The sequence below is a fragment of the Sciurus vulgaris genome (genome assembly GCF_902686455.1).
Source record: "Sciurus vulgaris genome assembly, chromosome: 17".
Lineage (NCBI taxonomy): Eukaryota > Metazoa > Chordata > Mammalia > Rodentia > Sciuridae > Sciurus > Sciurus vulgaris.
Genome location: NC_136478.1, coordinates 35,661,649 through 35,688,414, shown reverse-complemented (window position 1 = coordinate 35,688,414; position 26,766 = coordinate 35,661,649). Strand labels below are relative to the sequence as shown.

At 35.5% G+C, this 26,766-nt stretch overlaps 1 protein-coding gene across 2 annotated transcripts in view; it reads left to right on the top strand.

The window, feature by feature from the left end:
* LONP2 (lon peptidase 2, peroxisomal) overlaps positions 1-26,766 on the top strand; it is a 117,226-nt gene that overhangs the window by 57,703 nt on the left and 32,757 nt on the right. For both annotated transcript variants that reach the window (XM_079117630.1, XM_079117631.1), the window contains 3 exons: positions 18,549-18,699; positions 20,720-20,846; positions 22,988-23,121. In XM_079117630.1, coding sequence (XP_078973756.1) covers positions 18,549-18,699; positions 20,720-20,846; positions 22,988-23,121 — 412 coding nt within the window. The remainder of the gene's footprint in view (positions 1-18,548; positions 18,700-20,719; positions 20,847-22,987; positions 23,122-26,766) is intronic.

Sequence of the window (26,766 nt, the reverse complement as noted above, 5' to 3'; positions counted from 1 at the left end):
AGGCATTGAAGGAGGAGATGAAAGAGCAAATGCAGGCATTAAATGATTGCACCAATCAACAGTTAAAAGAGCAAATACGGGAAGCAAAAGATCATTTCAATAAAGAGAGATTCTAAAAAAAAAAAAAAAAAAAACCCAGAAATCCTTGAAAGGAAGGAAACAATAAACCAAGTTAAAACTCCATAGAAAGCATAACCAATAGGATAGAATACCTGGAAGACAGAACCTCAGATATTGAAGACAAAATATTTAACCTTGAAAACAAAGTTGACCGAACAGAGAAGATGGAAAGAAATCATGAACAGAATCTCCAAGAATTATGGGATATCATGAAAAGGCCAAATTTAAGAATTATTGGGATTGAGGAAGGCTTAGAGAAACAAACCAAAGGGATGAACAAACTATTCAATGAAATAATATCAGAAAATTTCCCAAATCTGAAGAAAGAAATGGAAAACCAGATATAAGAGGCTTTTACGACTCCAGATATACAAAATTACAACAGACCCACACCAAGGCACATTATTATGAAAATACCTAACATACAACATAAAGACAGAATTCTCAAGGCCGCGAGAGAAAAGATACAAATTACATTCAGGGGGAAACCAATAAGAATATGAGCAGATTTTTCAATTCAGACCCTAAAAGCTAGAAGGGCCTGGAACAACATTTACCAAGCCCTGAAAGAAAATGGATGCCAACCAAGAATCTTATATCCAGCAAAACTTACTTTCAGATTTGATGATGAAATAAAATCCTTCCATGATAAGTAAAAGCTAAAAGAATTTACAAAAAGAAAGCTGGCATTACAGAACATTCTCAGCAGAATATTCCATGAGGAAGAGATGAAAAACAATGATGCAAATCAGCAATGGGAGGAACTAGCCTAAAGGAATAGCCAAATAAAGGAGAAACCAAATCATGTCAAAAAACAAAAATGAGTCAAATGACTGGGAATACATACAAATCGTATCACAATAATAACCCTGAATGTTAATGGCCTGAACTCATTAATCAAAAGACATAGACTGGCAGATTGGATTAAAAAGAAAAATCCAACAATATGATGCCTGCAAGAGACTCATCTCACAGAAAGAGATACCCACAGACTAAAAGGTGAAAGGATGGGAAAAAACATATCATGCACATGGACACAGCAAAAACGCTGGAGTATCCATCCTCACATCAGATAATGTGGACTTCAAGCCAAAACTAGTCAGAAGGGATAAAGAAGGACATTACATACTGCTTAAGGGAAGCATAAATCAGCAAGACGTAACAATCATAAACATCTATGCCCCGAACACTGGCTCATCAATGTACGTCAAACAAATCCTTCTCAATTCCAGAAATCAAATAGACCCACCACAATAATACTAGGCGATTTTAACACACCTCTCTCACCACTGGACAGATTGTCCCAACAAAAATTGAATAAAGAAACCATAGATCTCAATAACACAATCAACAATTTGGACTTAACGGACATATATAGAATATACCATCCAACAAAACACTTTCTTCTCAGCAGCACATGGATCCTTCTCTAAAATAGACCATATTTTATGCCACAAAGCTACTGTTATCAAATACAAGAAGATAGAGATAATACCTTGTATTCTATCAGATCATAATGGATTGAAATTAGAAATAAATGACAGAATAAAAAATAGAAACTTCTTCAATACCTGGAGATTAAATAATACGCTATTGTATGATGAATGGATAACAGAAGACATCAGGAGGGAAATAAAAAAATTCTTAGAAGTAAACGAGAACAAAGACACATCATATCAAAATCTCTGGGACACTATGAAAGCAGCAGTACTTAGAGGAAGATTTATTTCATGGGGCACATTCAAAAAAAGAAGTAAAGATCAACAAATAAATGACTTAACGCTACAGCTCAAAGCCCGAGAAAAAGAAGAGCAGACCAACACCAAAAGTAGTAGAAGACAGGAAATAGTTAAAATCAGAGCTGAAATCAACGAAACTGAAACAAAAGAAACAATTGGAAAATTAACAAAAGAGTTGGTTCTTTGAAAAAATAAACAAAATTGATAAACCCTTAGCCACACTAACAAAGAGAAAGAGGGAGAAAACTCAAATTACTAAAATTTGGAATGAACAAGGAAATATCACAACAGACACGAGTGAAATACAAAACATAATTAGAAGCTAGTTTGAAAATCTATACTCCAACAAAACAGAAAACCTCGAAGGCATCAACAAGTTTCTAGAGACATATGAATTACCTAAACTGAACGAGGAGGACATACACAACTTAAATAAATCAATTTAAAGCAATGAAATAGAAGAGGTCATCAAAAGCCTACCAACAAAGAAAAGTCCGGGACCAGATGGGTTCTCAGCCGAGTTCTACAAAACCTTTAAGGAAGAGCTCATTCCAATACTCCTCAAAGTATTCCATGAAATAGAAAAGGAGGGAACGCTCCCAAATCATTCTATGAAGCCAATATCACCCTGATACCTAAACCAGACAGAGACACATCAAGGAAAGAAAATTTCAGACCAATATCCTTAATGAACATCGACGCAAAAATTCTCAACAAAATTTTAGCAAATCGCATACAAAAATATATTAAAAAGATAGTGCACGATCAAGTGGGTTTTATCCCAGGGATTCAAGGTTGGTTCAACATCCAGAAATCAACAAATGTCATTCACCATATCAACAGACTTAAAGTTAAGACTCACATGAGTATTTCGATAGATACAGAAAAAACATTTGATAAAATACAGCATCCCTTCATGCTCAAAACACTAGAAAAAATAGGGATAGTGGAAACATTCCTTAACATTGAAAAGCCATCTATGCTAAGCCCATGGCCAATATCATTCTAAATAGTGAAAAACTGAAAGCATTCCCCCTAAAAACTGGAACAAGGCAGGTATCCCTCTTTCACCACTTCTATTCAACATCGTTCTTGAAACTCTAGCCAGTGAAATTAGACAAACCAATGAAATTAAAGGGATATGAATAGGAAAAGAAGAACTCAAATTATCCCTGCTCGCTGATGACATGATTATATATTTAGAGGAACCTGGAAATTCCACCAGAAAACTCTTAGAACTCATAAGTGAATTCAGTAAAGTAGCAGGATGTAAGATTAATGCTCATACATCCAATGCATTTTTATACATGTGATGAATCTTCAGAAAGAGAAGTTAGGAAAACTACCCCATTCATAATAGCCTCGAAAAAAATAAAATACTTGGGAATCAATCTCACAAAAGAGGTGAAAGACCTCTACAATGACAACTACAGAACCCTAAAGAAAGAAATTAAGGAAAACCTTAGAAGATGGAAAGATCTTCCATGTTCTTGGATAGGCAGAATTAATATTGTCAAAATGGCCATACTACCAAAAGTGCTATACAGAGTCAATGCAATTCCAATTAAAATCCCAATGTCTTACCTTACAGAAATAGAGTAAGCAATTATCAAATTCATCTGGAAGAATAAGAAACCCCGAATAGCTAAAGCAATCCTCAGCAGAAAAAGCGAAGCAGGGGGTATCGCAATACCAGATCTTCAAATTTACTACAAAGCAGTAGTAACAAAAATGGCATGGTATTGGTACCAAAATAGATAGGTAAATCAATGGTACAGAATAGAGGACATAGACATAAACCCAAATAAATACAATTTTCTCATATTAGACAAAGGTGCCAAAAATATGCAATGGAGAAAAGATAGCCTCTTCAACAAATGGTGCTGGGAAAACTGGAAAACCGTATGCAACAGAATGAAATTAAACCCCTATCTCTCACCCTGCACAAAACCCAACTCAAAATGGATCAAGGACCTCGGAATCAGACCAGAGACCCTGCATCTTACAGAAGAAAAAGAAGGTCCAAATCTTCAACTTGTTGGCTTTGGATCAGACTTCCTTAACAGGGCTCCCATAGCACAAGAAATAAAAGCAAGAATCAACCACTGGGATAGATTCAAACTAGAAAGCTTTCTCTCAGCAAAGGAAACTATCAGCAATGTGAAGAGAGAGCCTAAAGAGTAGGAGAAAATCTTTGCCACTCATACTACAGATAGAGCGCTAATTTCCAGAACATATAAAGAACTCAAAAAACTGTACACCAAGAATACAAATAATCCAATCAACAAATGGGCTAAGGAAATGGACACTTCACAGAAGAAGATATACAAGCAATCAACAGATATATGAAAAAATGTTCAACATCTCTAGTAATAAGAGAAATGCAAATCAAAACTACCCTAAGATTCCATCTCACCCCAATTAGAATGGCAGTTAGCAAGAACACAAGCAACAATAGGTATTGGAGAGGATGTGGGGAAAAAGGTACACTCATACATTGCTGGTGGGGTTGCAAATTAGTGCAGCCACTCTGGAAAGCAGTATGGAGATTCCTCAGAAAGCTTGGAATGGAACCACCATTTGACCCAGCTATCCCACTCCTTGGCCTATACCCAAAGGATGTAGAAACAGCATACTACAGAGATACAGCCACATTAATGTTCATAGCTGCTCAATTCACCATAGCCAGATTGTGGAACCAACCTAGATGCCCTTCAGTTGATGAATGGATAAAGAAACTGTGGCATATATATACAATGAAATATTATTCCGCCATAAAGAATGATAAAATTATGGCATTTGCAGGCAAATGGATGAAATTGGAGAATATCATGCTAAGTGAGATAAGCCAATCTCAAAAAACCAAAGGAGAAATGATCTTGCTGATAAGCGGATAATGACATATAATGGGGGGTGGGAGTGTTAGGGTTAGGTTTAGGGTTAGGGTTAGGCAGGAGGGCAAGAATGGAGGAAGGAAGGACTGTTTAGAGGGAAAAGAGGGGTGGGTGGGGTGGGTGGGAAGGGGGAAGAAATGGCAGAATTAATCAAACAACATTGCCCTGTGTAAATTTATGATTACACGAATGGTATGCCTTACTCCATGTACAGAGAATCAAAATGTATCCCATTTGTTTACAATAAAAAAAAAAAAGGCCTATGGATGTAGTTCAGAGGTAGAACGTCCCTGGATTAAGAACCCAGTGCTACACATATAGACACAAAAAAAGCAGATATATAAAATAGCGTGTATATAATTGAGTCAATACATATAAAAAGTGATATATTTGACAACAGCACAAAGAAGATAGGTAGAAGCAAGGCTGTACTGGAGATAATGAAATGATGATGATAACTCAAATCCACAAGAACCAATGAAGAGAACTATAATGTTAATAAAAAGGTTAATATCACAAATTCCACAAATATATACTTGCTTTCCTTTTCTTGACTTCTCCCATAGACATTAAATTTTATAAAATTGCTATAAAATATATCATCGGATTTGAAACGTGCACAGATGTGATATGTTTAACAATAATAGCATAAAGAGGTAAATGTAGTCGAGCTATATAGGGGTAACATTTTCATGTTTCACTGGAATTAAATTATTAATGATCTCAAGTAGATTTCAGTACATTTAAGATGTATATGGTACACTGTAGATCTCTAAGAAAACAACTGAAAAATGTTTACTGAATAAAAAACTCAAGACAAATTAAAATATTACACTACGAAATGTTCACTTAAATGCCAAAGGAAGCATTAAGGAAGTTAAAAGTATCAAAAAAGAAATGAGACATAAACAAAAGTAAAATGACAGACTTTATTCAGTAATAACATTAAACAGGTTATAGGCTAAACTATTCAATCAAAAGGCAGAAGTTGGCAGAATGGATTACTAAAGATTGAACTATGTGCCGTCTGCAAGAGATGTACAATTAGAGTTGAAAACACAGGTAGGCAGAAAGTAGAATGATGCAAAAGACATATCATGTAGACAGTAACCATAAGCAAGTTGGAATAGCTTTACTAATAGGCAGAATCAACTGTGAAATAAAATGTTGCTAAAGATAAAGAGGAACATTATCTCATGATGAAAGAATTAATCCATCAGAAATATATAACAATCATAAACACATACACACCTAACAACACAACCTCTAAATACATATAACCCAAACTGATAGAATTGAAGGGAGAAATGGACAATTCAAAAATAATAGTTTGTGAAGTTAGTGCCCCACTTTCAGTAATAGTTGAAATTAGTCAGAAACCCAAGCCAGAAATAGAAGACTTCAATTCCATAAACCAGCTAATCTAACACACATCCACAGAACACTTTACCTAATATCAGGAATATACAGATTTTTCTCACGCTTACATGGAATGTTGTTTTTAAATAAATTTAAAATACACTTAGAGGATGAAAGTGTACAGTGTGTTCTGTAACAGTGGAGTGAGACTAGAAGCTCATGACAGAGCATATTTGGAAAAGTCATAAACATGGAAATTAACACAAAGGATCAAGGAAAACACAAAGGAAATTAGAATATACTTTAAAATGAATGAAAACTAAAATACAGCATATTAGGGACCTTTAGAACCTTAAGGTGAATGATAGAAGTCTCTCCATGTTCTAAACTCTATTCTAAACAGCCTGCAGTTATCATTGTGACTTCTACCTTGATTCAAGGGCTTATGTTTTTGTTGTAATTTTACTGTTTAATATATTATCTAAGAATGTTAATTTTGAAGTTTATTGGGGCCCATTTTTATAAATTCTACATAAAATTTAGGAAAGATAGTTTAATATGAACCTGTTTTGAGAGGAACCAACTAAATTGGGGTTCCAGTACTAGAACTGTCCTATTAAGAAATACAGGGGGGCTGTGGAGATAGCTCAGTTGGTAGAGTGCTTGCCTTGTAAGCACAAGGCCCTGGGTTCCATCCCCAGCACTGCGGGGGGGGGAAAAAAAAAAGGGGAGAGCTGAATACAGATGTTTACAGTGTGCCTTCTCTTACCTAGGGGATGACCCAGTGCTTCATTGTCTGACCCGGAACCAATGGTTGCCTCTTGGTATACTTGTTCATACTAGCAGATTCTCATTTAGCTCTCTTATAAGACTTATTTCCAGTTTATGCCTCCCTGTCATCCCTCTAGTGCTAGGAGCCTGACCTTGTGTTCTTCCCAGAAGCATCCCATCACCCTCCTCATTCCCTGCATAAGTATCTCACTCCCACTACTTCCCCCCAACCCCATTTTAAATTGGTTTTTGTTTTTGTTTTTGCTTTTGTGTATGTGTGAGTGTGTGCAGTGGTGGGGCTGGAACCCAGGGCGCCTTGCACATGTTAGGCAAGCCCCTACCACAGACAGAGCTGTAGTCCCCTTTAAGTTTTTTGATTACTCTTTTCTTAATACCAACTGGTATTGTCTGGGGCAGCTGCAATATTAAACAGTTGCCACTGGTTGTTTTGGCAGATGTCCTGGGATAGAACCGTTTGCACAGAGTGTTCTCTAAATCAAGTCAAATAAATATAAGAATCTTTTCCAAGGAACTGCCATATAGGTCAAAGTAATGATATTTATCTGGGGATAGGGACTTTAGAGAGCTCTAATCCTATTCTGTGTCTTACAATGGTTGCTAAGCTATGGGTTTTCATAGCTACTGTGGTTATGAGGCTGTTGGTTTTCAAGGCTACTGTGAACTTTGGAGAGGGGATTGGAATAAAGCAAGTTGAAAAACCATAAAGATTGCCCAGTTTATGCAGATCTAGCTGTTTCACTTGAATACACACTCCTCATATCATTGAAGTTAATGTGTAACATTTTTAAAAAGTTGATTTTGACAATGTTTTTCAGTGCTTTCGTTGTTTTTATGGAGAACCAAATTTTCAGAGTTCTTTACTCTGTGATTCTAGAAGTGCTTTCTCTCACATGTAGTTTTAAATCTGTGCTTAAATTATTTCAGTACTTACTTCTGACCCTTTTGTTTTGGTTTATCTCTTGTTCAGATGGAATATAACATCAAATTTTTTTTCTTCAAAGATTTGTGTGTGTGTTGTGTTTTGAGTCCTTTTATGTATTTGAGACTTCTTTGTGGTCTGTACCATATGTTTGCTCATACACCCCATCATTAAAAGAATTTCAAAATACACACACACACACACACACACACACGTAATGTAATGTAATATAAAATATATATTTGCATATATATGTAAAATAAGGGTTGTGTCAATCTGTTAAGGCTGCTGTAACAAAATACCCCAGACTGGATAGGAAGTCCAAAATCAGGTGTTAGGAGGTTTGGTTTCTCTGAGGCCTCTCTCCTCAGCTTACAGATGGTCTTTCTTCTATGCATATGCATCACTGGGGTCTTTGTCTTTTTTTTTTATACACAGAATATATTTAATTCCATCATATAAACTAGCAACAACTCTTCCAACAAAAAGTGTGACCATGAGCACAGAAAATAAAAGATCAAGCACATGTATCCATGGAAAACTCATTCCAATTAAACAAATATGCCCAGAATTTCCATTAATATTAGTATACTACTCTTCTAATTTCTTCTGATAAGCAATACAGGAAAATTTTAAGGAAAACTAAAACTGATAAGATAATCAACTAACTTTTATTTCCTGTCATTTGGAAAAAGGTTAACATTCAGTATTTAAGTTATTATATAATTAGTCAGGAAATGAATTATCTATGGAAAAAGTAATGTGGGAACTCATCAGTGGTCAACTCCATTTCATCTATTCATGAAATGAATTATTTTCATTTTATGCAGACATTTGAAGTTAGAAAGGCATACAATTTAAATGGCAAAATATCTTAATAATAGTGTTTAAATCTACTTTACCATGTTATACAACATTCCTAACTCTACAAATAATCAGAATTTGTAGTCTGTCTCATAAACAGTACCAAATAGGACTCATTCAGGAATAAAGGACTCATGGTAAAGAGCAGATAGTAGAAAGTGAGTGAAAAAAGAATTAGACAAAACTGGTAAAATTTGGCTGCAGTGTGTTATCGCATCCATGCCACTGGGGAGGGTGGTCTCAGCTCTTGTCATGGAGCTGACCCACTGACTTTCTTGCCACCAGCTCCTGAAGGGAGTGTCATCTGTAGAGATACTCCCATGGAGCTCATGGGCTTTTGTGCCACATAGAAAGTACTGTGGGTCTTTGGCAGATAAAGAGTTCATATTCTTGTTTTTACTAATTTTCATGTATTCATTTCAAAGGTTCATGACATACATTTTTTACCATATTCTGAATGTATCATTTGTATCTCATTTGCTTTCAGCTGGGGACATCTTTGTCTTCTTATAAGGATACCAGTTGCATTGAATTACAGCCTCACTCTTAAACTCATTAAACCTTAAATTATATTCTTAAAGTTCCTGTCTCCAGATAGTTACACTGGGGGTTAGGGAGCATTCAGTCCATAACAAAGGAGGTATACATATATAGCTCTCCATACACACATACACACACAAAGTATTTATGTACTAATAATTATATTTTTAGTCAAAGCAATGTGCTTTAATTAAATAACTTTTAACTTTGTAACGTGGTTATCAACACATTTTGGAAATGAAAGTGTCAACTCCTATTTTCTCTTATTGTTCATACGTTTACATATATTATCTTTAATGATATTGCACAGTAATCTTTTTAAACCACTCTGTTTCTCCGTTTGCATGTATGAGAACACTTGGTCAGACACATATGGACCATCTGTGAGTTACAGTGAAAGCTGTTGTGCATGGGCACCACAATCAGCCTTTCATGTAACAGAATTTCTGTCCTTTTCTTACTTACCTCACTTATATGATGTGTATACCAAGGGAGGCCATCACTTTCATTTATATATTATTTAAAAAGATAATTTTTTTCTGATATTTTTAGATAAATGTGATCAATATTCATACTAATACTTTCTACTCGTGCTTAGGATGGGTCACTTTTTTACTGTTCTAAACATAAATACAAATGTGACCTCAATGGGAGTGGATTCACAGGTGTTTATTTTTGTTGTGCTTCATTTATATACATTACATATTTTCTGTCATTCTAAGTTTTGAAGATATTCAAGCCAGTTCCAGACATCATGTCTTTTATAAATATTTCAGTTTCTAAATCTAAAATGCATAGATTGTTACAATTCATAACCATACTACCATAACCTAAAGCCATTACAGTCATCTATAATAAGCAGGTATATTCCTGGATTGCCTATAAACATCAGTCGTTCCTCCCTTGGTAGAAATTATCGTTGAAGAACAGTTCTTGGTAGACATCCTTCTCACCCCCACCCCCACCCCCAGCCGGACTTCATGCTTCTAGGAATAAGGTGTCATATCACAGCTACTTCCATTCCCAGACATTCTTTGTTAGGTAAGAATCATAGCCCTAGGTTTGATAGAAGGCCCTTTTAACTGGGAAGAAGAGAGAAGAAATAAGTCTAATCAGTCTGCAAACCAGACTATGTATGTGGGTGAGTTGGGCAGTGGAAACTCTGGTTCTGAATGTGGGGTTAAGAAGCAGAGATTTGTTGACTTCAGGGTTTTTTGTTTGTTTTTCCAGTCCTGGGATTGAACCCAGAGGCGTTCTGTCAATGAGCTCTATTCCTATACCTTTTTTGTAGGTTGTCTTTTTTTTTTTTTTTTTTTTTTTTTTTTTGAGACAAGGTCTTGCTCAGTTGCCAAGACTGACCTTGCACTTGCAATCCCGCTACCTCCCAAGTCACTGGGATTACAGGTGTGTACCACTGTACCTGAATCATGGCTTCAGCGTTTTTAGTGAAATTTTTGTCCCTTTATGGACTCACCAGTTTGCCTTGAGGCTTCATCTGGTTGCTAGAATTTCTTCTTTTCTGGTAGAATATTGATCAGTATTTCTGATGCTGTTTTAAGTCTGCATTTCTTTTTGTGTTTTCCTGAATAAAAGATGAATGCAGACAAATTGGACATCACTAATTTTATCTCCCCATAACTTAAATATCCTATAATGCATTTTTAAAGACTTCATTCATATTTCAAAAACATTGTGTTACTAATTTTTCTACTTTTTAAAAACCCCAGTGTCTTAAAAATTAAAGGGAAAAAAATTACTTTACCTGAACTGACAGATTATTGATAGTGAGATTAATTTTAATTCTTTACAGAATATAAGAGTTTTCTTTGAAGTCTTGGAAATTCCTCTTTTTTATAACATCAAATATGATTTAGTTTTGTGAAAGTAGTCTTTGTTATGTAGATAAACACTGAATTTTCAGTAATAATGAAAAACTTTTTAATAATGAATTTTTAACAGAATTCAAGATTATATGGAAAGAGCTTAGAATTAAGGATAACTGGATATATTTTTTAAATTTTAATTTTTTTATTTTCACAGACTGCATTTTGATCCATTGTACACAAATGGGGTACAACTTTTCATTTCTGTGATTGTACACTATGTAGATTCACACCATTCATGTAATCATACATATACATAGGACAATACTGTCTGTCTCATTCTACTATCTTTCCTTCCCCCACCACCTCCCACTCCATTTTCCTCTACACCATCCAAAGTTTCTTCATTCTTCTCTCCCCCCACTGCCACTGCCCCTCAATATATATCGTCATCCACTTATCAGAGAAAACATTCAGCCTTTGGTTTTTGGGACTTGGCCTATTTCACTTAGCATGATAATTTCCAGCTTCATCCATTTACCAGTGCAATACCATAATTTTATTCTTCTTTATGGCTGAGTAATATTCCATTGTGTATGTATACCACAGTTTCTTTATCCATTCGTCAATTAAGGGCATCTAGGTTAGTTCCAGAATCTAGCTACTGTGAATTCAGCTGCTATGAACATTGATGTGACTGCATCACTGTAGTATGCTGATTTTAAGTCCTTTGGGTATAAACCAAGGAGTGCAATAACTGGGTCAAATGGTGGTTCCATTCCAAGCTTTCTGAGGAATCTCCATACTGCTTTCCAGAGTGGCTGTACCAATTTGCAACTCCACCAGCAATGTATGAGTGTGCCTTTTCCCCCACAGCCACGCCAACACTTATTGCTTGTGTTCTTGATAATAGCCATTCTAATTGGAGTGAGATGAAATCTTAGGGTGGTTTTAATTTGCATTTCTCTAATTACTAGGGATGATGAGCACTTTTTCATGTATTTGTTAATCACCTGTTAATATCTTCTGTGAAGTGTCTGCCCAGTACCTTAGCCCATTTATTGATTGGGTTCTTTGTATTTTTAGTGTGAAGTTTTTTAAGTTCTTTATAAATTTTGGAGTCTATGTGTGTGTGAAAAAGATTTTCTCCTACTCTTCAGGCTCTCTTTTCACATTATTGCTTGTGTCCTTTGCTGAGAAAAAGCTTTTTAGTTTGAATCTATCCCATTTATTGATTCTTGCATTTATTTCTTTTGCTATAGGGGTCTTGTTAAGGAAGTCTGGTAGTAAGCCAATGTGATGGAGATTCAAGTCTGCTCTTTCTTCTGTTTTGTGATGGGTCTCGGGCCTAATTCGTAGGTCCTTGATCCATTTTGAGTTGAGTTTTGTACAGGGTGAGAGATAGGGTTTTAATTTCATTTTACTGCATATGGATTTCCAGTTTTGTCAGCACCATTTGTTGAAGAGGCTATCTTTTCTCCATTGTATATTTTTGGCACTTTTGTCTAGTATGAGATAACTGTACTTATGTGGGTATATCTCTGAGTCTTCTGTACCATTGATCTACCTTTCTATTTTGGTGCCAATAACATGCTGTTTTTTTACTATTGCTCTATAGTAGAGTTTAAGGTCTGGTATTGTGATACCTCCTGCATCACTCTTCCTGCCCAGGATTGCTTTGGCTATTCTGGGGCTTTTGTTCTTCCAGATGAAGTTCATGATTGCTTTCTCTATTCCTATGAGAAATGTTATTGGGATTTTAATTGGAATTGCGTTAAATCTGTATAGCACCTTTGGAAGTATGGCCATTTTGATAATATTAATTCTGCCTGTCCAAGAACATGGGAGATCTTTCCATCTTCTAAGGTCTTCTTTAATTTCTTTCTTTAATGTTCTGTAGTAGTTTTCATTGTAGAGGTCTTTCACCTCTTTGGTTAGATTGATTCCCAAGTTTTTTTTTTTTTTTTAAGCTATTGTGAATGGAGTTATTTTCCTCATTTTCCTTTCAGATGATTCATTACTTATGAATAAAGAATGCTTTAGAGTTATGTATGTTGATTTTATATCCTGCTATTTTGCTGAATTCATTTATTAGGTCTAGGATTTTTTTTTTGGGGGGGGGGTCCTCTAAATACAGAATCATGTCATCAGCAAACAGTGACAACTTGAGTTCTTTTCCTATATATATCCCTTTAATTTCTTTGTTCCGCCTAATTTCTCTGACTAGTATTTCAAGGATGATGTTGAATAGAAGTGGTGAAAGAGGGCATCCCTGTCTTGTTCCAGTTTTTAAAGGGAATGCTTTCAGTTTTTCTCCATTAAGAATGATGTTGGCCATGGGCTTAGCATAAATAGCCTTTACAATGTTCAGGTATGTTCCTACTATCCCTGTTTTCTCTAGTGTTTTGAGCATGAAAGGGTGTTGTATTTTGTCAAATGTTTTCTTGGCATCTATTTAAATAATCATATGATTCTTAACCTTAAGTCTATTGATGTGATGATTACATTGATTGATTTCCGGATGTTGAACCAATCTTGTATCCCTGGGATGAACCCTACTTGATTGTGGTGCACAATTTTCTTAATATGTTTTTGTATGCGATTTGCCAGAATTTTGTTAAGCTTTTTTGCATCTATATCCATCATAGATACCAGTCTAAAATTTTCTTTCCTTGATGTGTCTTTGTCTGGTTTTGGTATCAGTGTGATACTAGCTTCATAGAATGAATGTGGAAGGGTTCCTTCCTTTTCTATTTCATGAAATACTTTGAGGAGTATTGGTATAAGTTCTTTGAAGGTCTTGTAGAACTCAGCTGAGAATCCATCTGGTCCTGGGCTTCTCTTGGTTGGTAGACTTTTGCTAGCTTCTTCTCTTTCATTGCTTGATATTGATCTGTTTAAATTGTATTTGTCCTCCTGGTTCAGTTTGGGAGGAGCAAATGTCTCTAGAAATTTGTTGATGTCTTTGGTATTTTCTGTTTTGTTGGAATATAGATTTTAAAGTAGCTTCTCATTATTTTATGTATTTCAGTGGTATCTGTTGTGATATTTCCTTTTTCATCATGAATTTTAGTAATCTGAGTTTTCTCTCTCCTTCTCTTTGTTAGTGTAGCTAAAGCTTTATCTATTTTGTTTACTTTTTCAAAGAACGAACTTTTTGTTTTGTCAATTTTTAAAATTGTTTCTTTTGTTTCAACTTCATTAATTTCAGCTCTGATTTTAATTATTTCCTGTCTTCTCTACTTTTGGTGTTGTTCTGTTCTTCTTTTTCTAGGACTTTGAGCTGTAATGTTAGGTCATTTAGTTGTTGACTTTTTCTTTTCTTGAATGTGCTCCATGTAATGAATTTTCCTCTTAGTACTGCTTTCATAGTGCCCCAGAGATCTTGATACGTTGTATCGTCATTCTCATTGACCTCTAAGAATTTTTTTTATCTCCTCCCTGATGTTTTCTGTTATCCATGCGTTGTCGTTCAATAGCGTATTATTAATCTCCAGGTGTTGGAATAGTTTGTTTTTTATTTTGTCATTGATTTCTAATTTCATTCCATTATGATCTGATAGAACACAATGTAGTATCTCGGTTTTTTGTTTGTTTTTGTTTTTGCATTTCCTAAGGGCTGCTTTGTGGCATAACATGTGGTCCATTTTAGAGAAGGATCCCTGTGCTGCTGAGAAGGAAGTGTACTCACTCATTGATGGATGGAATATTCTATATATGTCGGTTAAGTCTACGTTATTGATTGTGTTATTGAGTTCTGTGGTTTCTTTGTTTAGTTTTTGTTTGAAAGATCTCTCCAGTGGTGATAGTGGTGTGTTAAAGTCACCCAGAATTATTGTGTTGTGGTCTGTTTGATTCCTGGCATTGAGAAGAATTTGATGTACATGGATGTACCATTTGTTTGAGGCATAAATATTTATGATCGTTATGTCTTCCTGATTTATGGTTCCCTTAAGCAGTATGAAATGTCCTTCTTTATCCCTTCTGACTAACTTTGACTTGAAGTCCACTTTCTCTGATGTAAGAATGGAAACCCCTGCTTTTTTACTGATTCTGTGTGCATGGTAGGTTTTTTCCCATCCTTTTACCTGGGTCTATGGACATCTTTTTCTATGAGTTGAGTCTCTTGAAGGCAGCATATTGTTGGGTTGGGTCTTTCTTTTTAATCCATTCTGCCAGTCTATTTCTTTTGATTAATGAGTTTAGGCCATTAGCATTCAGGGTTATTTTTGAGATATGATTTGTATTCCCAGTCATTTGGGCTTATTTTTGGTTTTTAAGTTGGCTGGTTTCTCCTTTGATTGGTTTTTCCTTTAAGGTAGTTCCTCCCTTTGCTGGCCTACAGTGTTGTTTTTCATTTCTTCCTCATGGAATATTTTTCTGAGAATGTTCTGAAGCACAGGCTTTCTATTTGTAAATTCTTTTAACTTTTGTTTATCAGGAAGAATTTTATTTCATCTTCAAATCTGAAGGTTAGTTTTGCTGGGTATAGGATTCTTGGTTGGCAACCATGTCTTTCAGAGCTTAAAATGTGTTGTTCTAGGCCTTTCTAGCTTTTAGGGTCTGGGCTGAGAAATCTGATATCTGTATTGGCTTTCTCCTATATGTAATCTGATGCTTTTCTCTTGCAGCCTTCAAAATCCTATCTTTATTTTGTATGTTAGGCATTTTCATTATAATGTGCCTTGGTGTGGATCTGTTGTGATTTTATGCATTTGGTGTTCTGTAAGCCTCTTGTAGTTGATTTTCCATTTCATTCTTCAGGCTTGGAAAATTTTCTGATATTACTTCATCGAATAGATTGTTCATTCCTTTGGTTTGTATCTCTATGCCTTCCTCAATCCTGATACTTCTTAAATTTGGTCTTTTCATGATGTCCCATAGTTCTTGGAGGTTCTGTTCATGATTTCTTACCATCTTCTCTATTTGGTCAACTTTATTTTCAAGATTAAATATTTAGTCTTCATTATCTGAAGTTCTATCTTCCAAGTGATCTAGTCTGTTGGTGATGCTTTCCATTGAGTTTTTTATTTGGTTTATTTTTTCCTTCATTTCAGGGACTTGTTTGTTTGTTTGTTTGTTCGTTTTTGAGAATCTCTCTCTGTTGAAATGATCTTTTGCTTCCTGCGGTTGCTCTTTCAACTACTTATTGGACTGATCGTTCATTGCCTGCATTTGCTGTCTTATCTTATCCTTGGCTTCACAAGTAATTTTAATTATGTGTATTCTGAACTCCTTTTCTGACATTTCTTCTACTATGCTGACACTGGATTCTATTAATATAGAATCTAGGTTTGTTCGGAACATTTTCTTCACTTGTTTTTCATGTTGTTCATGTATCTTCCCCTCTAGCTGTGCAGATCTGGGTTTATTGCAGTCTCCCCCCTGTAGACTTATAGTGACCCTACAGGTTTCCGAAACCTCTTCTTTAAGGAGATCAATATTAGCAGCACCCAGTACAGACAATATGTAGCCCTAAACCAAATAACCCCTATGAAGAAGTTAACAATATTGTCATAATAAACAGAGAGGATGAGTTCAGTTATTATCTACAGTATAACAAATACATTTGCAATAAGTTCTGCAGTTTCTAATGGAGGACAAAGAGGTGGTGAGGGGTGTAGAATGTTACTGTTAATGGCATAAGAAAAGAGTATACAGAAGTTCTAGATCATACAAAGAGTGAAAGTGTAATCAAAAGAAGTTGGTTGTTAGCATGAGAAAGGGGAGAAAGAGACTCTGAGGAAACAGGTAAAGAAAAGGAAAATAGAACAAGAAAAATAAAAAAATAAAAACTTAAAAATTTTCAAAAAGGAGAAAAAAAAAATCTACATTATAGTAGTCATATACTATTCAAACCTCCCAGTCTTCAGTAGCCTAATGCATGAGAGGTACCTGACAATGAACTTCCAGTCTTCAGCAAGCATCTCAGGTTGGGATTTGCCCCACCTAAAGATGGGAGCTTCCACTTCCAGGATAATCCAAGATGGCTGCACTGGCTTCCAAATGTGTTGGCAAATAGGGAGCTGCAACTCAGGGCATGGGCGTGGTCAGGCCAGGGGTCCTGGAGGTGGGGCGCAATCAGGCGGTCTGGGAGTCCTGGAGGCAGGGTGCAGTCAGTTGGGCTGAGGGGTCCTGGAGGTGGGGCTCGTTTGGTCGGGCCAGGGTTCCTGCAGGTCCTGATTGTTGTCTCAAAATGGCGGCAGCCACCTATAACCAAATCTGCAGATACTGTGACAGTGGACTTCCAGGCAGCTGGTGATCTACTGGCAGTCTGTAGTCAATGCACAGACTACCAGTGGACGATCAGCAGGTGGACCTCAGGCAGTGGGTGTTGAGTAGGTGAAAGGCTGGTGATGGGCAGGCAAGAGGCTGGCAAACGGGCAAATGGCAGATGATAGGCAGCAGTCAGTGAGCAATTTGCATTCAAAAAGTAATCATATGCTGGCAGACTGCAGGTGATCTCAGTGGACAAATGGGGTAAACAGCAGAGGGTCGATAAGCAAAGACTGCCTCACAGAGAAAGAGATATCCTCTGCTTGCAATCCGAGTTATGGAGTGACAAGGAACACAGCCTCCCTCTAGTCCGCCATCTTGTATCTCTCTGGATATTTTTTAAAATAAGTATAACTTTAAAAGAACAGAAACAGGGAAAGGCTATTTTATAGTAAAATCATAGTAAATATTTTAGTTATGTTATTTCCTTTTTGAATATTTTGTCAACCCTATTTAGAGTAATTCTGCATAAGTGAAAGGGGTAGTGTGTTTAAGATTTAGAACACGTGAAAGGTACTTGTTATTTAAGGCCCTTATGTAGGCCTGGTAATATGTGTGCCTATAACCTGAAGCATGTGAGCAGTAACCTTAAGAAGATATAGCCTATTTTAAGAATCTAATTGTTAAATTAAAATATCTTTAAGATCTGTTGATGTTTATTGTAAGCAGAAAGATTGTGCTTTAAAGCATTTTTAAGTTAATTTTTTTGCTATGCTGTATTAGAACATAACAAAATAGTAATTTTCATTAGTTTACTCTTATTTGGAATTCCCCTTTCCATTGAAGAATTTATACCAGAATTTCTGATGTTTGAGGAGGGATATACTTACTATTATTTTACTTGTTACCTAAGAATTTCAAAATACTCTACACATTTACTTTATATTCCTATAGCAGTTCAGATAGTGTGTGCTACCAAACTGGTTCTTCAGGATTGATTACTTGTAATTACCATATGATGAGGTATTAATAAATAGATTTAAGAACAGAGTGTAACTTTTGCTTCTTTGTGCTTGACACTGAACATGTTTTATTAATAAAAAGTATTTAAAGTATGGGAAATGCAAATTATGATTCTCATGTTTTAGTCTTATACCTGTTTACCAAACTAACTATGTTGAGCAGAAATGTCAACCTTGCAGATATATTGTGTGTGTTTCAATTTGTGTAGCTTTCTATTGGACCTTCTGAATTTGTCTAAATGTTTATCGTTCTCCCCTAGGTGTTGGATCCTGAACAAAACCATAACTTCACGGATCATTATCTAAATGTGGCCTTTGACCTTTCCCAAGTTCTTTTTATAGCTACTGCAAACACCACTGCTACTATACCACCGGCCTTATTGGACAGAATGGAGATCATTCAGGTTCCAGGTAACTAATTCACAAATAAAATAATTATTTTTGACATTTCTTGCCTTTCTGAACATACCCTTTAAAATTAGTCATGCTTTGGGATTTTGAGTAATGGAGTTAATGTGCCAGTGTATAATCTTCAAAGGTTTTGAATAAGGTATATAAACCAGCTTTTTATATGGAGTTAAAATCTGGGGGGTTAGGGTTGTGACTCAGTGGTAGAGCACTTGTCTGGCACGTGTGAAGCACTGGGTTCAGTTATCATCACCACATATAAATAAATAAAGGTCCATCAACAACTAAAAAAATATTTTTTAAAAAATCTGGGACAGCAAAGCTGTTTGTTTGTACCATAACAGGTAAGAGTATGTGTATGTTCTATAAGACAACATGAATAAATTTTGACATGTTCAGATTTAACTCATTTGTATCTTAAAGTGCATGGTGCTTTTAAGTTTCAAATTTTTTTAGTAGAATCGATCACGTAGTTACTATTTTTTTTTTATTTGATTTGATTTTTGGTGCATGGGATTGAACTCAGTGGCCTTTTACCACTGATCCATCCCAGCCCTTTTTTTGACATTTTACTTTGAAACTGGGTCTTGCTAAATTGCCCAGGCTGGCCTCAAATTTATGATCCTCCTGCCTCAGCCTCCTAGGTTTCTGGGATTACAGGCTAGTACTACCACACCCAGCATATATATATATGTATATATATATATATATATATATATATATTTTATTGTTGTTGTTTGTTTTTGTTTTGTTTAAAACCATATCTTCCTCACTAAAGTGTGCAAAGATAAAATCCTGTCTTTACTAATTCTTAAATTTGAGCTGTTTCACCTAATTTCAACTGCTTAGAATTATTATGCCCTAGAAGATATAAAAAGTCAGAGAGTACTTGTAAAATGAAAATAGAGTAGAATTTAAATGCACTTAGATTCTAAATGAAATCTTATTGTATTTTTCACAGTAATCTGAAATATATTTTTACTCTTTGGTGAATGGTAAGATTTCTTAATTATCTGGAAGCCCTGCGATTCCTATAAATAGTCTTAAAATGTGATGGAATAAAAGTTGCTTGTGTGTATTTTTAAGACTAAAATAAACAAATACTGCAACTCAATTGCCTGGAAACCCCAAATTAAGGCAGGAAATTCGTAAACTGCACTGACGTGGAGAAGAACAATTGGGGCAGCTGCTGCGGTGAGGCAGGTGATGCCACCTTCTTCCTCTGGCAGATTTGGTCATCCTGTTTCCTAGCTTTTTTGATCATTTTAACCTTCTTTTTCTATTCAAAAGATGCTTTTTCAGTTCTTGTTTAAAATATTGTTTTGTTAGACAAAGGATGCTTTAGTTTTGGTGGAATTTTTTCTTACAGAAATTTAAATAAATGAAGCTTCTAACTAAGAACATAAAATCTCTTAGATATATTATTTTGTATTTACATATTTTTTCCAATATGTGGGGGTAAAAAACTTATAGGAACATGTTAGTTTTTGTTTTGTTGCTAAAATTTAAAGTTCTAGAAAAAGCTCCTTTGGAGTCATTCCCTTGAAACCCACTGCTTATTTAGTTGAAATTGTGTGTGTGTGTGTGTGTGTGTGTGTGTGTGTGTGTGTATGTGTGTAAATTCTTTCAAGAATGTATCAAATTATGCTAAAGAAAAAGGATGTGTTATTTTTCTATTTAAAATTTCAGAGCATTTGAGAATGAGGAGGTAATTTTCACTAAGGTTTGAGGTTTCTTTTTCTGTGAGAAATGTATCATTTAAGGAGAAAGATTAGCAAAACACTGTTTAGTGAATGCTTATTCTGTTTGTGAAAAAATTGAGAATTTTAACAGTTACTGATTTAGATTAAATTTTCTTATTCTGATTATAGTATTAATTAAAGTAATATTTATTTATTTTTAAAGTAACATTTAAATTCATTCCAAGTACAAAATCTGTTATATCTACATTTGATTCACTAAAAAAGCATGGCATTGTGGGAGCTATGTGAATAATAACAGAGCAGGGTTCCTTCTTTTCCAGGGTATACACAGGAGGAGAAGATAGAGATTGCCCATAGGCACTTAATCCCAAAGCAACTGGAACAACATGGGCTGACTCCTCAGCAGATTCAGATCCCTCAGGTTACTACTCTTGCCATCATCACCAGGTTAGTCACCCATCCTGAGGCTTCATTAATGTTTGAGCAGATTTTTTTAGTGTCTTCTTATAGAATTCATTTCTCTTTCTCCAACAAGTTTCTAGCAAGCACTGCCATAGCTATTGATTTATAGAAGGCTCTGTGTGAGCTAGAATTTCACAGAGATTCAATTTAGAATATCTTCATTGATAAGTACCTTTGTTGAACCAGAATTTCCACTTTTCCACAGTAGTAATTTAAGGGATTAATTTGATAGATCAAGAACCAGACACATGGAAAATAAAGAGACACTTTTTATGCCTTGAATCTTGAGAGCTGTTGAATTCACTTAAGAGGTGAGTTGCTACTTTCAGACATCTGTTTTAGTTATTCTGATTTCCTTTTCATTTCTTTGAGAGATTTGAAAAAAAACCTCAGAGTTTTGATATTCAGAATTAACACAGAAACAGTAAAGAAGGTGCTTTCCCAAGTTTGTTACCAAGTGTTTCAGCCTGCGGCAAACACTGCATAAATTAGCTGAGTATTGTTTAGTCTAATTTATAGATTGTGTGTTTGAATGGAAAATATACCCTGTTGAGAATTTTTATCTACCATAGCCTCATACTGTTTTCCTGGCTCAGTATTACAGATCCATTGCATCATCCTGCAAGTTATATAGGCTGCCAAACATTCCTCATGCACCCTTTTCTAATAACTGCTGTTTTTCAAGAGATATGAAATATCTCTATATATCTTAAAAGTTTGGCTTATCAAACTGTCTTCTGATTTATGCCAACCTTCTTATGGGTCCATTTAAATTTATATAAAACAGTAAGACTAAATCTAACCTGAGCATGCTTTTCCTTTTTTCTTTTCTTTTTAAACTTTCTTTTATTTGTTCTTGTTAGATACACATGACAGTGGAATGTATTTTGTCGTATTATTTTGTCATATTTGTCCATATACATGGAGTATAACTTATTCTAATTAGTATCCTATTCTTGTGGTTGCACATAATGCAGTTACCCTGGTCGTGTATTCAAATACAAGGATAGGAAAGTTATGTCCATTTAATTCTACTGTTTTTCCTCTTCCCTGCCCCCATCCCTTCCTTTCCTTTATTTTTATGTCCTTTTATCCCTTTGAAATGAGTTTTACTTTTTTTAGCCAACTGCTTTAATGTGTCTTTCTCACAACTTTTAAGATCTTCTGAAGTCTAGAATATGTCTGACTACCTTGTCTGACTACCTAAGTCAAATCCAGTATTCAGACTGCATTCTCTGCCCAGTATTGCCCATTCCAATCCATCCAAAGCTGGTTGTTGCCAGAAGTGGTTTCTGGAATGGGTTATAGAATTTGCTCTAACATATAAGTTTTTTAAGCAGTTCTGCTTAACTACATGTAGAGTATTTCACAAAATCACAATAAAAACACACTGCATCCCTAGGTGATTAGCAAAGTCCCTAGTAAAAACTAGATTTCTGTCCTACAGTCTTTCTTTGTTTTAGTTGAAAAAGGGTGCAGTGAGGTTTCTGATTTTTGTCTTTTTTTTTTTTTTTTTTTTTTTGTTACCAAGGTAGCACTTAACCGGCCCTTTTTATTTTTTTTTTCACCAGCCCTTTTTATATTTTTATTTTGAGGCAAGGTCTTGCGAAGTTGCTTAGGGCCTCCCTAAATTGCTGAGGCTGGCTTTGAATGCACCATCTTCCTGCCTCAGCCTCCCAAATCACTGGGATTACTGGCATGCACCACTGCACCAGCCTCAATTTTTGATTCTGCAATATTTCAAGTACAGTGCATTTGGAATCTTCTTAAATTGACTAATTTTGCTTTAGAAAACTCTTAAACACATAAAAAAAAAGGTATTTTTAGTGCTGCCAAATTTATTTTTGCCATGTAAATTGAAGGATCAAGAATTTGTTTTGAGGTATTGGGTAAAAGTTCAGGATAATCTATATAAAGGAAATAGTTGTGGCTGAAAACACATCTGAATATTTAAGAAGTAACATTACTTAAATAAGACATTTTAGGTGTGGGTAAGTTCATTACTCAAGGCAGAGTAAAAAAACTTTTAAATGCATACTGTTTCTTTAATTAAAATATTAGTTACATTTCTGTCTGTTTGTACAGGTGGTATTTAGGCAAAATAAAGTATTTTCCTTTGTTGACAGGTACACCAGAGAAGCAGGAGTTCGTTCTCTGGATAGAAAGTTTGGGGCCATTTGCCGGGCCGTTGCCGTGAAGGTTGCAGAAGGACAGCATAAGGAAGCCAAGCTGGACCGTTCAGATATAACTGAGGGAGAAGGTTAGTGACCTTGTTTTGGCAGCTGGGAGTGAGTGACACAATTAAATTGGGTGTGGAGGATGGTGCTGTCATTATTGGAACAGTGGCACATGTGACTCCAGTGGTAAATGCATTCAGTAAGTAAGTAATGACTTAAAGTTTGGTATGATCTATCAAGAGAGTTCTCTTTTACAAATAGTGCAGAGTTTAAATAGAGTAATATTCAATATTAATACTGTAAGGATATAGTAACTTCTTCACATTTGTAATGAGGATACACCTTATATATTGGTTCTTGTGTTACCTAATTTTTTTTTTTTTTACCCACTCAAATAGTTGTTAAGTCTTTGAATAACGTTTAACATAGAAAGTTATTACCAAAAAAAAAAAAAGTTGCTACCACATTTAAAAGTCCAAGTACTACCAGAGCAGGTCTTTGTACTCTGGAAGAACTTCATGTGCATCATTTTTCTGACACATTTTCTTTTAAAGGTCCACGACTACATATAATATAGATTGTTTTTTTCTTCATTATTTGTGGAGGTAGTGACATGAGGAGAACTGTGTTACTGGAATTAATCAGATGTGCATATTTCCTTTGCTACCCTGTTGTAATGTTTTAACTTCTAGCCTGAAAACTGAAAGGGCTTTGGCTTTGTCATACCATGCTATTATGCAGAACATAACTTGCCATAACAAACATGACTTGAATAGCAGGGAACTGAAGATTTCTTTCGGTAAAGAGATTTATTTGCTGTTCTACCATTTCCAAAACTCTTTCCAGAAAAGAGTTAAATGAATGTGATTAAAGAACCATAATTTGTGGTAGGAGTAGAAGAACAGACACAGTTAAAACATCTTCCTTGTTTTACTTTTCACTTACTGAGCTCATGGCAGCACTGCCATCAAAGAGTAGATGTTCACATAGTCCTCCTATTTCTGTATGATGTTTCGCCCCTACTCCCACTTTGCCTGGAACTCTACTGGGTCATATTTTCCAGAGAATAAACCAGCCATCTTTTGATGAATTGAACAGGGTTTGTGTCCTTACTGTATGAAGTAGGGATTGTTTCTTATGTGGACTTTAAAACTTCCATTTGTAGTCCCTTCTGTGGTTCGAATGTATACCCCCAAATTCTTATGTTGGAAACTTCATCTCCAATGCAACATTGTTGAGAGGTGAGACCTTTTAAGAAATGATCAGGTCATGGGGACTCTGCTTTTATGAATGAATTAATGTCATTATCTCAGGGAAGTGGATTAATTATCATAGTAGATTCCTGATAAAAGAAAGAATCCAGCCCCCTTCCTACCTTGTCTTTCATGGGCTCTTACCATGCAATCCTTTCTGCGTGGTATGCAGCAAGAAGTCCTTCCCCAGATGGCCCTCAGTCTTGGACTTCCCAACCTCCAGAACTATGAGCCAAATAAATTTGTTCACTGCTCAATCTGTGGTATTCTGTTACATCAGCACAAGAGAGACAGACAGTCCCACCCCCTCACCCACACTTTCAGGGACACCTCACATTCCTAGCCTTGATAGGATTTCATGACTCAGATGGACTTCCTACTGTTGATGCCACATCCTTGCCCTGCAGACACCAGCGTCTGTGCTTTCTCCAGCCTGCTGAGTTTTCATTATTTTTTGGTCCATTCACTTTCTGCTTTCCAAATTTTGTCAGCATCTCATATCAATTATTGTCTTCTTTCTCATTTCTTTTGTTCTTGTAGGTTTATGCATTTTATATTTTAATTATCATTGTAATAGGATTTGGAGAGAAATTATAAAGGTAAACAGATGTTCAGACTCCTGTTTATGGAAATCTGAATTTTTGGAAACTGTCCTAGGTGAGAGTGCCTATCAAGAATGGAAATCACTGGTGTAGCTGAGAGTGGCAGTGGAGGACTGAGGCACTATTCCTTTTTTATCTAAGTGTAAGACCTAGATTTACATGCTCCTTTTTATTCTTTTTTTTTTGGGGGGGGGGGGGGGGGGTACCAGGGTTTGACCTCAGGGGCATTTGACCACTGGACCACATCCCCAGCCCTTTTTTGTATTTTATTTAGAGACAGGATCTCACTGAGTTGCTTAGTGCCTCGCTTTTGCTGAGGCAGGCTTTGAACTTATGATCCTCCTGCCTCAGCCTTCTGAGCCTCTGGCACTACAGGCATGTGCCACTGTACTGGCTCCCCTTTTTATTCTTACAGCATTCCCTTTGTGTTGTGACTTCAGATAGCTAAGCCTTTGTCTTTTTGTTCTTGTCTGTGTGATATAATAGAAAGGTAGAGGGCAAAATGAGTTTTATCTAGTTAATACATTTTGAAAATTTAAGATTGAGATAGTGTTTTTTGGAATTTATAATATATTCAGAGGGATTTGATGTCCAGGGAATCTTTCCATAATTATAGTGCATTGCTTAATGTGTTTACATATATTTATTAGCATATTTCTAATAATATCTGTGCTCTTATTTGATATTTAAAAATAACCCATGAATATTCAAGAACTTGTTCAGCCAGCTTGTGACTGTGTGTGAACCTACAGTTTTTATGGTTAATATTTAAATGGTCCTTTTGTTTTTTCTTTTTCTTTTCTTTTTTTTTCAAATCCTAGAACATCTTTAAGTGATGATGTAGCTAAACTGATTTGGGTAGTTAAGATACTACCCAAGTTGTCCAAATGAACAAGTAACTTTAGAATAAATAGTTGTCTCTTGAGGATGATTTTAGCGGTGGTCCTTATGGAGGCACAGATGTGACTCCGTGTTGGTTCTCATATTGTAGGATTCCCCTGAGTTACTGTAAACAACTGTGCTCCAAAATTTTGCAGAATAATTATAAGGAATCTTGAAGTGGTGTGTATGACATCAACCAAGCTACAAGAAAAATTTCTACAAGAGTTTGCACTCAATTTTTGTGCCAAAAAGTTTAAGTGGAGCTCAGCAACTGAAAGTTTCTCCTTAAGAAAAGAATTATTCGAAATAGGGATATAAAAGAAAACAGTTGTTTTAGAAATTTCAAGTAATGCACTGTGGGAGTTATTTTTAATGTTAAAAATAATGCTGAACTTAGAGTTACTGCCAGGAAGAGAAGTAATTTCAGGCCATGAGGTTCAAAACATGCAGAAACCTCCAGTGTATCAAACAAATTTTCTGGAATACACCCAAGAATCTCTGTGAACAGTTGTCTTTGTATTTGTGGGATTTTAACTGGCAGTTAAACAGACCACGTAATAACAGGGAGTTTAAAAGGCAGGTGAGATGTGTAGTTGATCAGCGTAGAGGAATAATATTTATGGTTTCAGTCACCTACCATGAAGTATGGGAATCATTTCATAACAGCAATGCTGCTGTGGAGTTCTTAATTTTGGAAATTATGTTTTTCTGTGTATTATCAGTGTGTTCTAAATTGCTCTTTTTTTCTGGGGTGTTAGTTGAGTTAAGGGATAAAAGCACATGACTCTAGTTATAGTCTGCTTTTTGCCTTCCTTCAGCCAAGACAATACTCCACATATTCAGTTTTATACACTTGTGTGTTTCTCTGCAGAGTTAGGCAAATGTCCCGTTTGTTCAAGTACACATGTGCCATATATGACCAATTACTATCTGGTAGGAATTTTTCCTTAGAAGTTATCATTAGGAAAGAATTTATCTAGTCTTATACTAA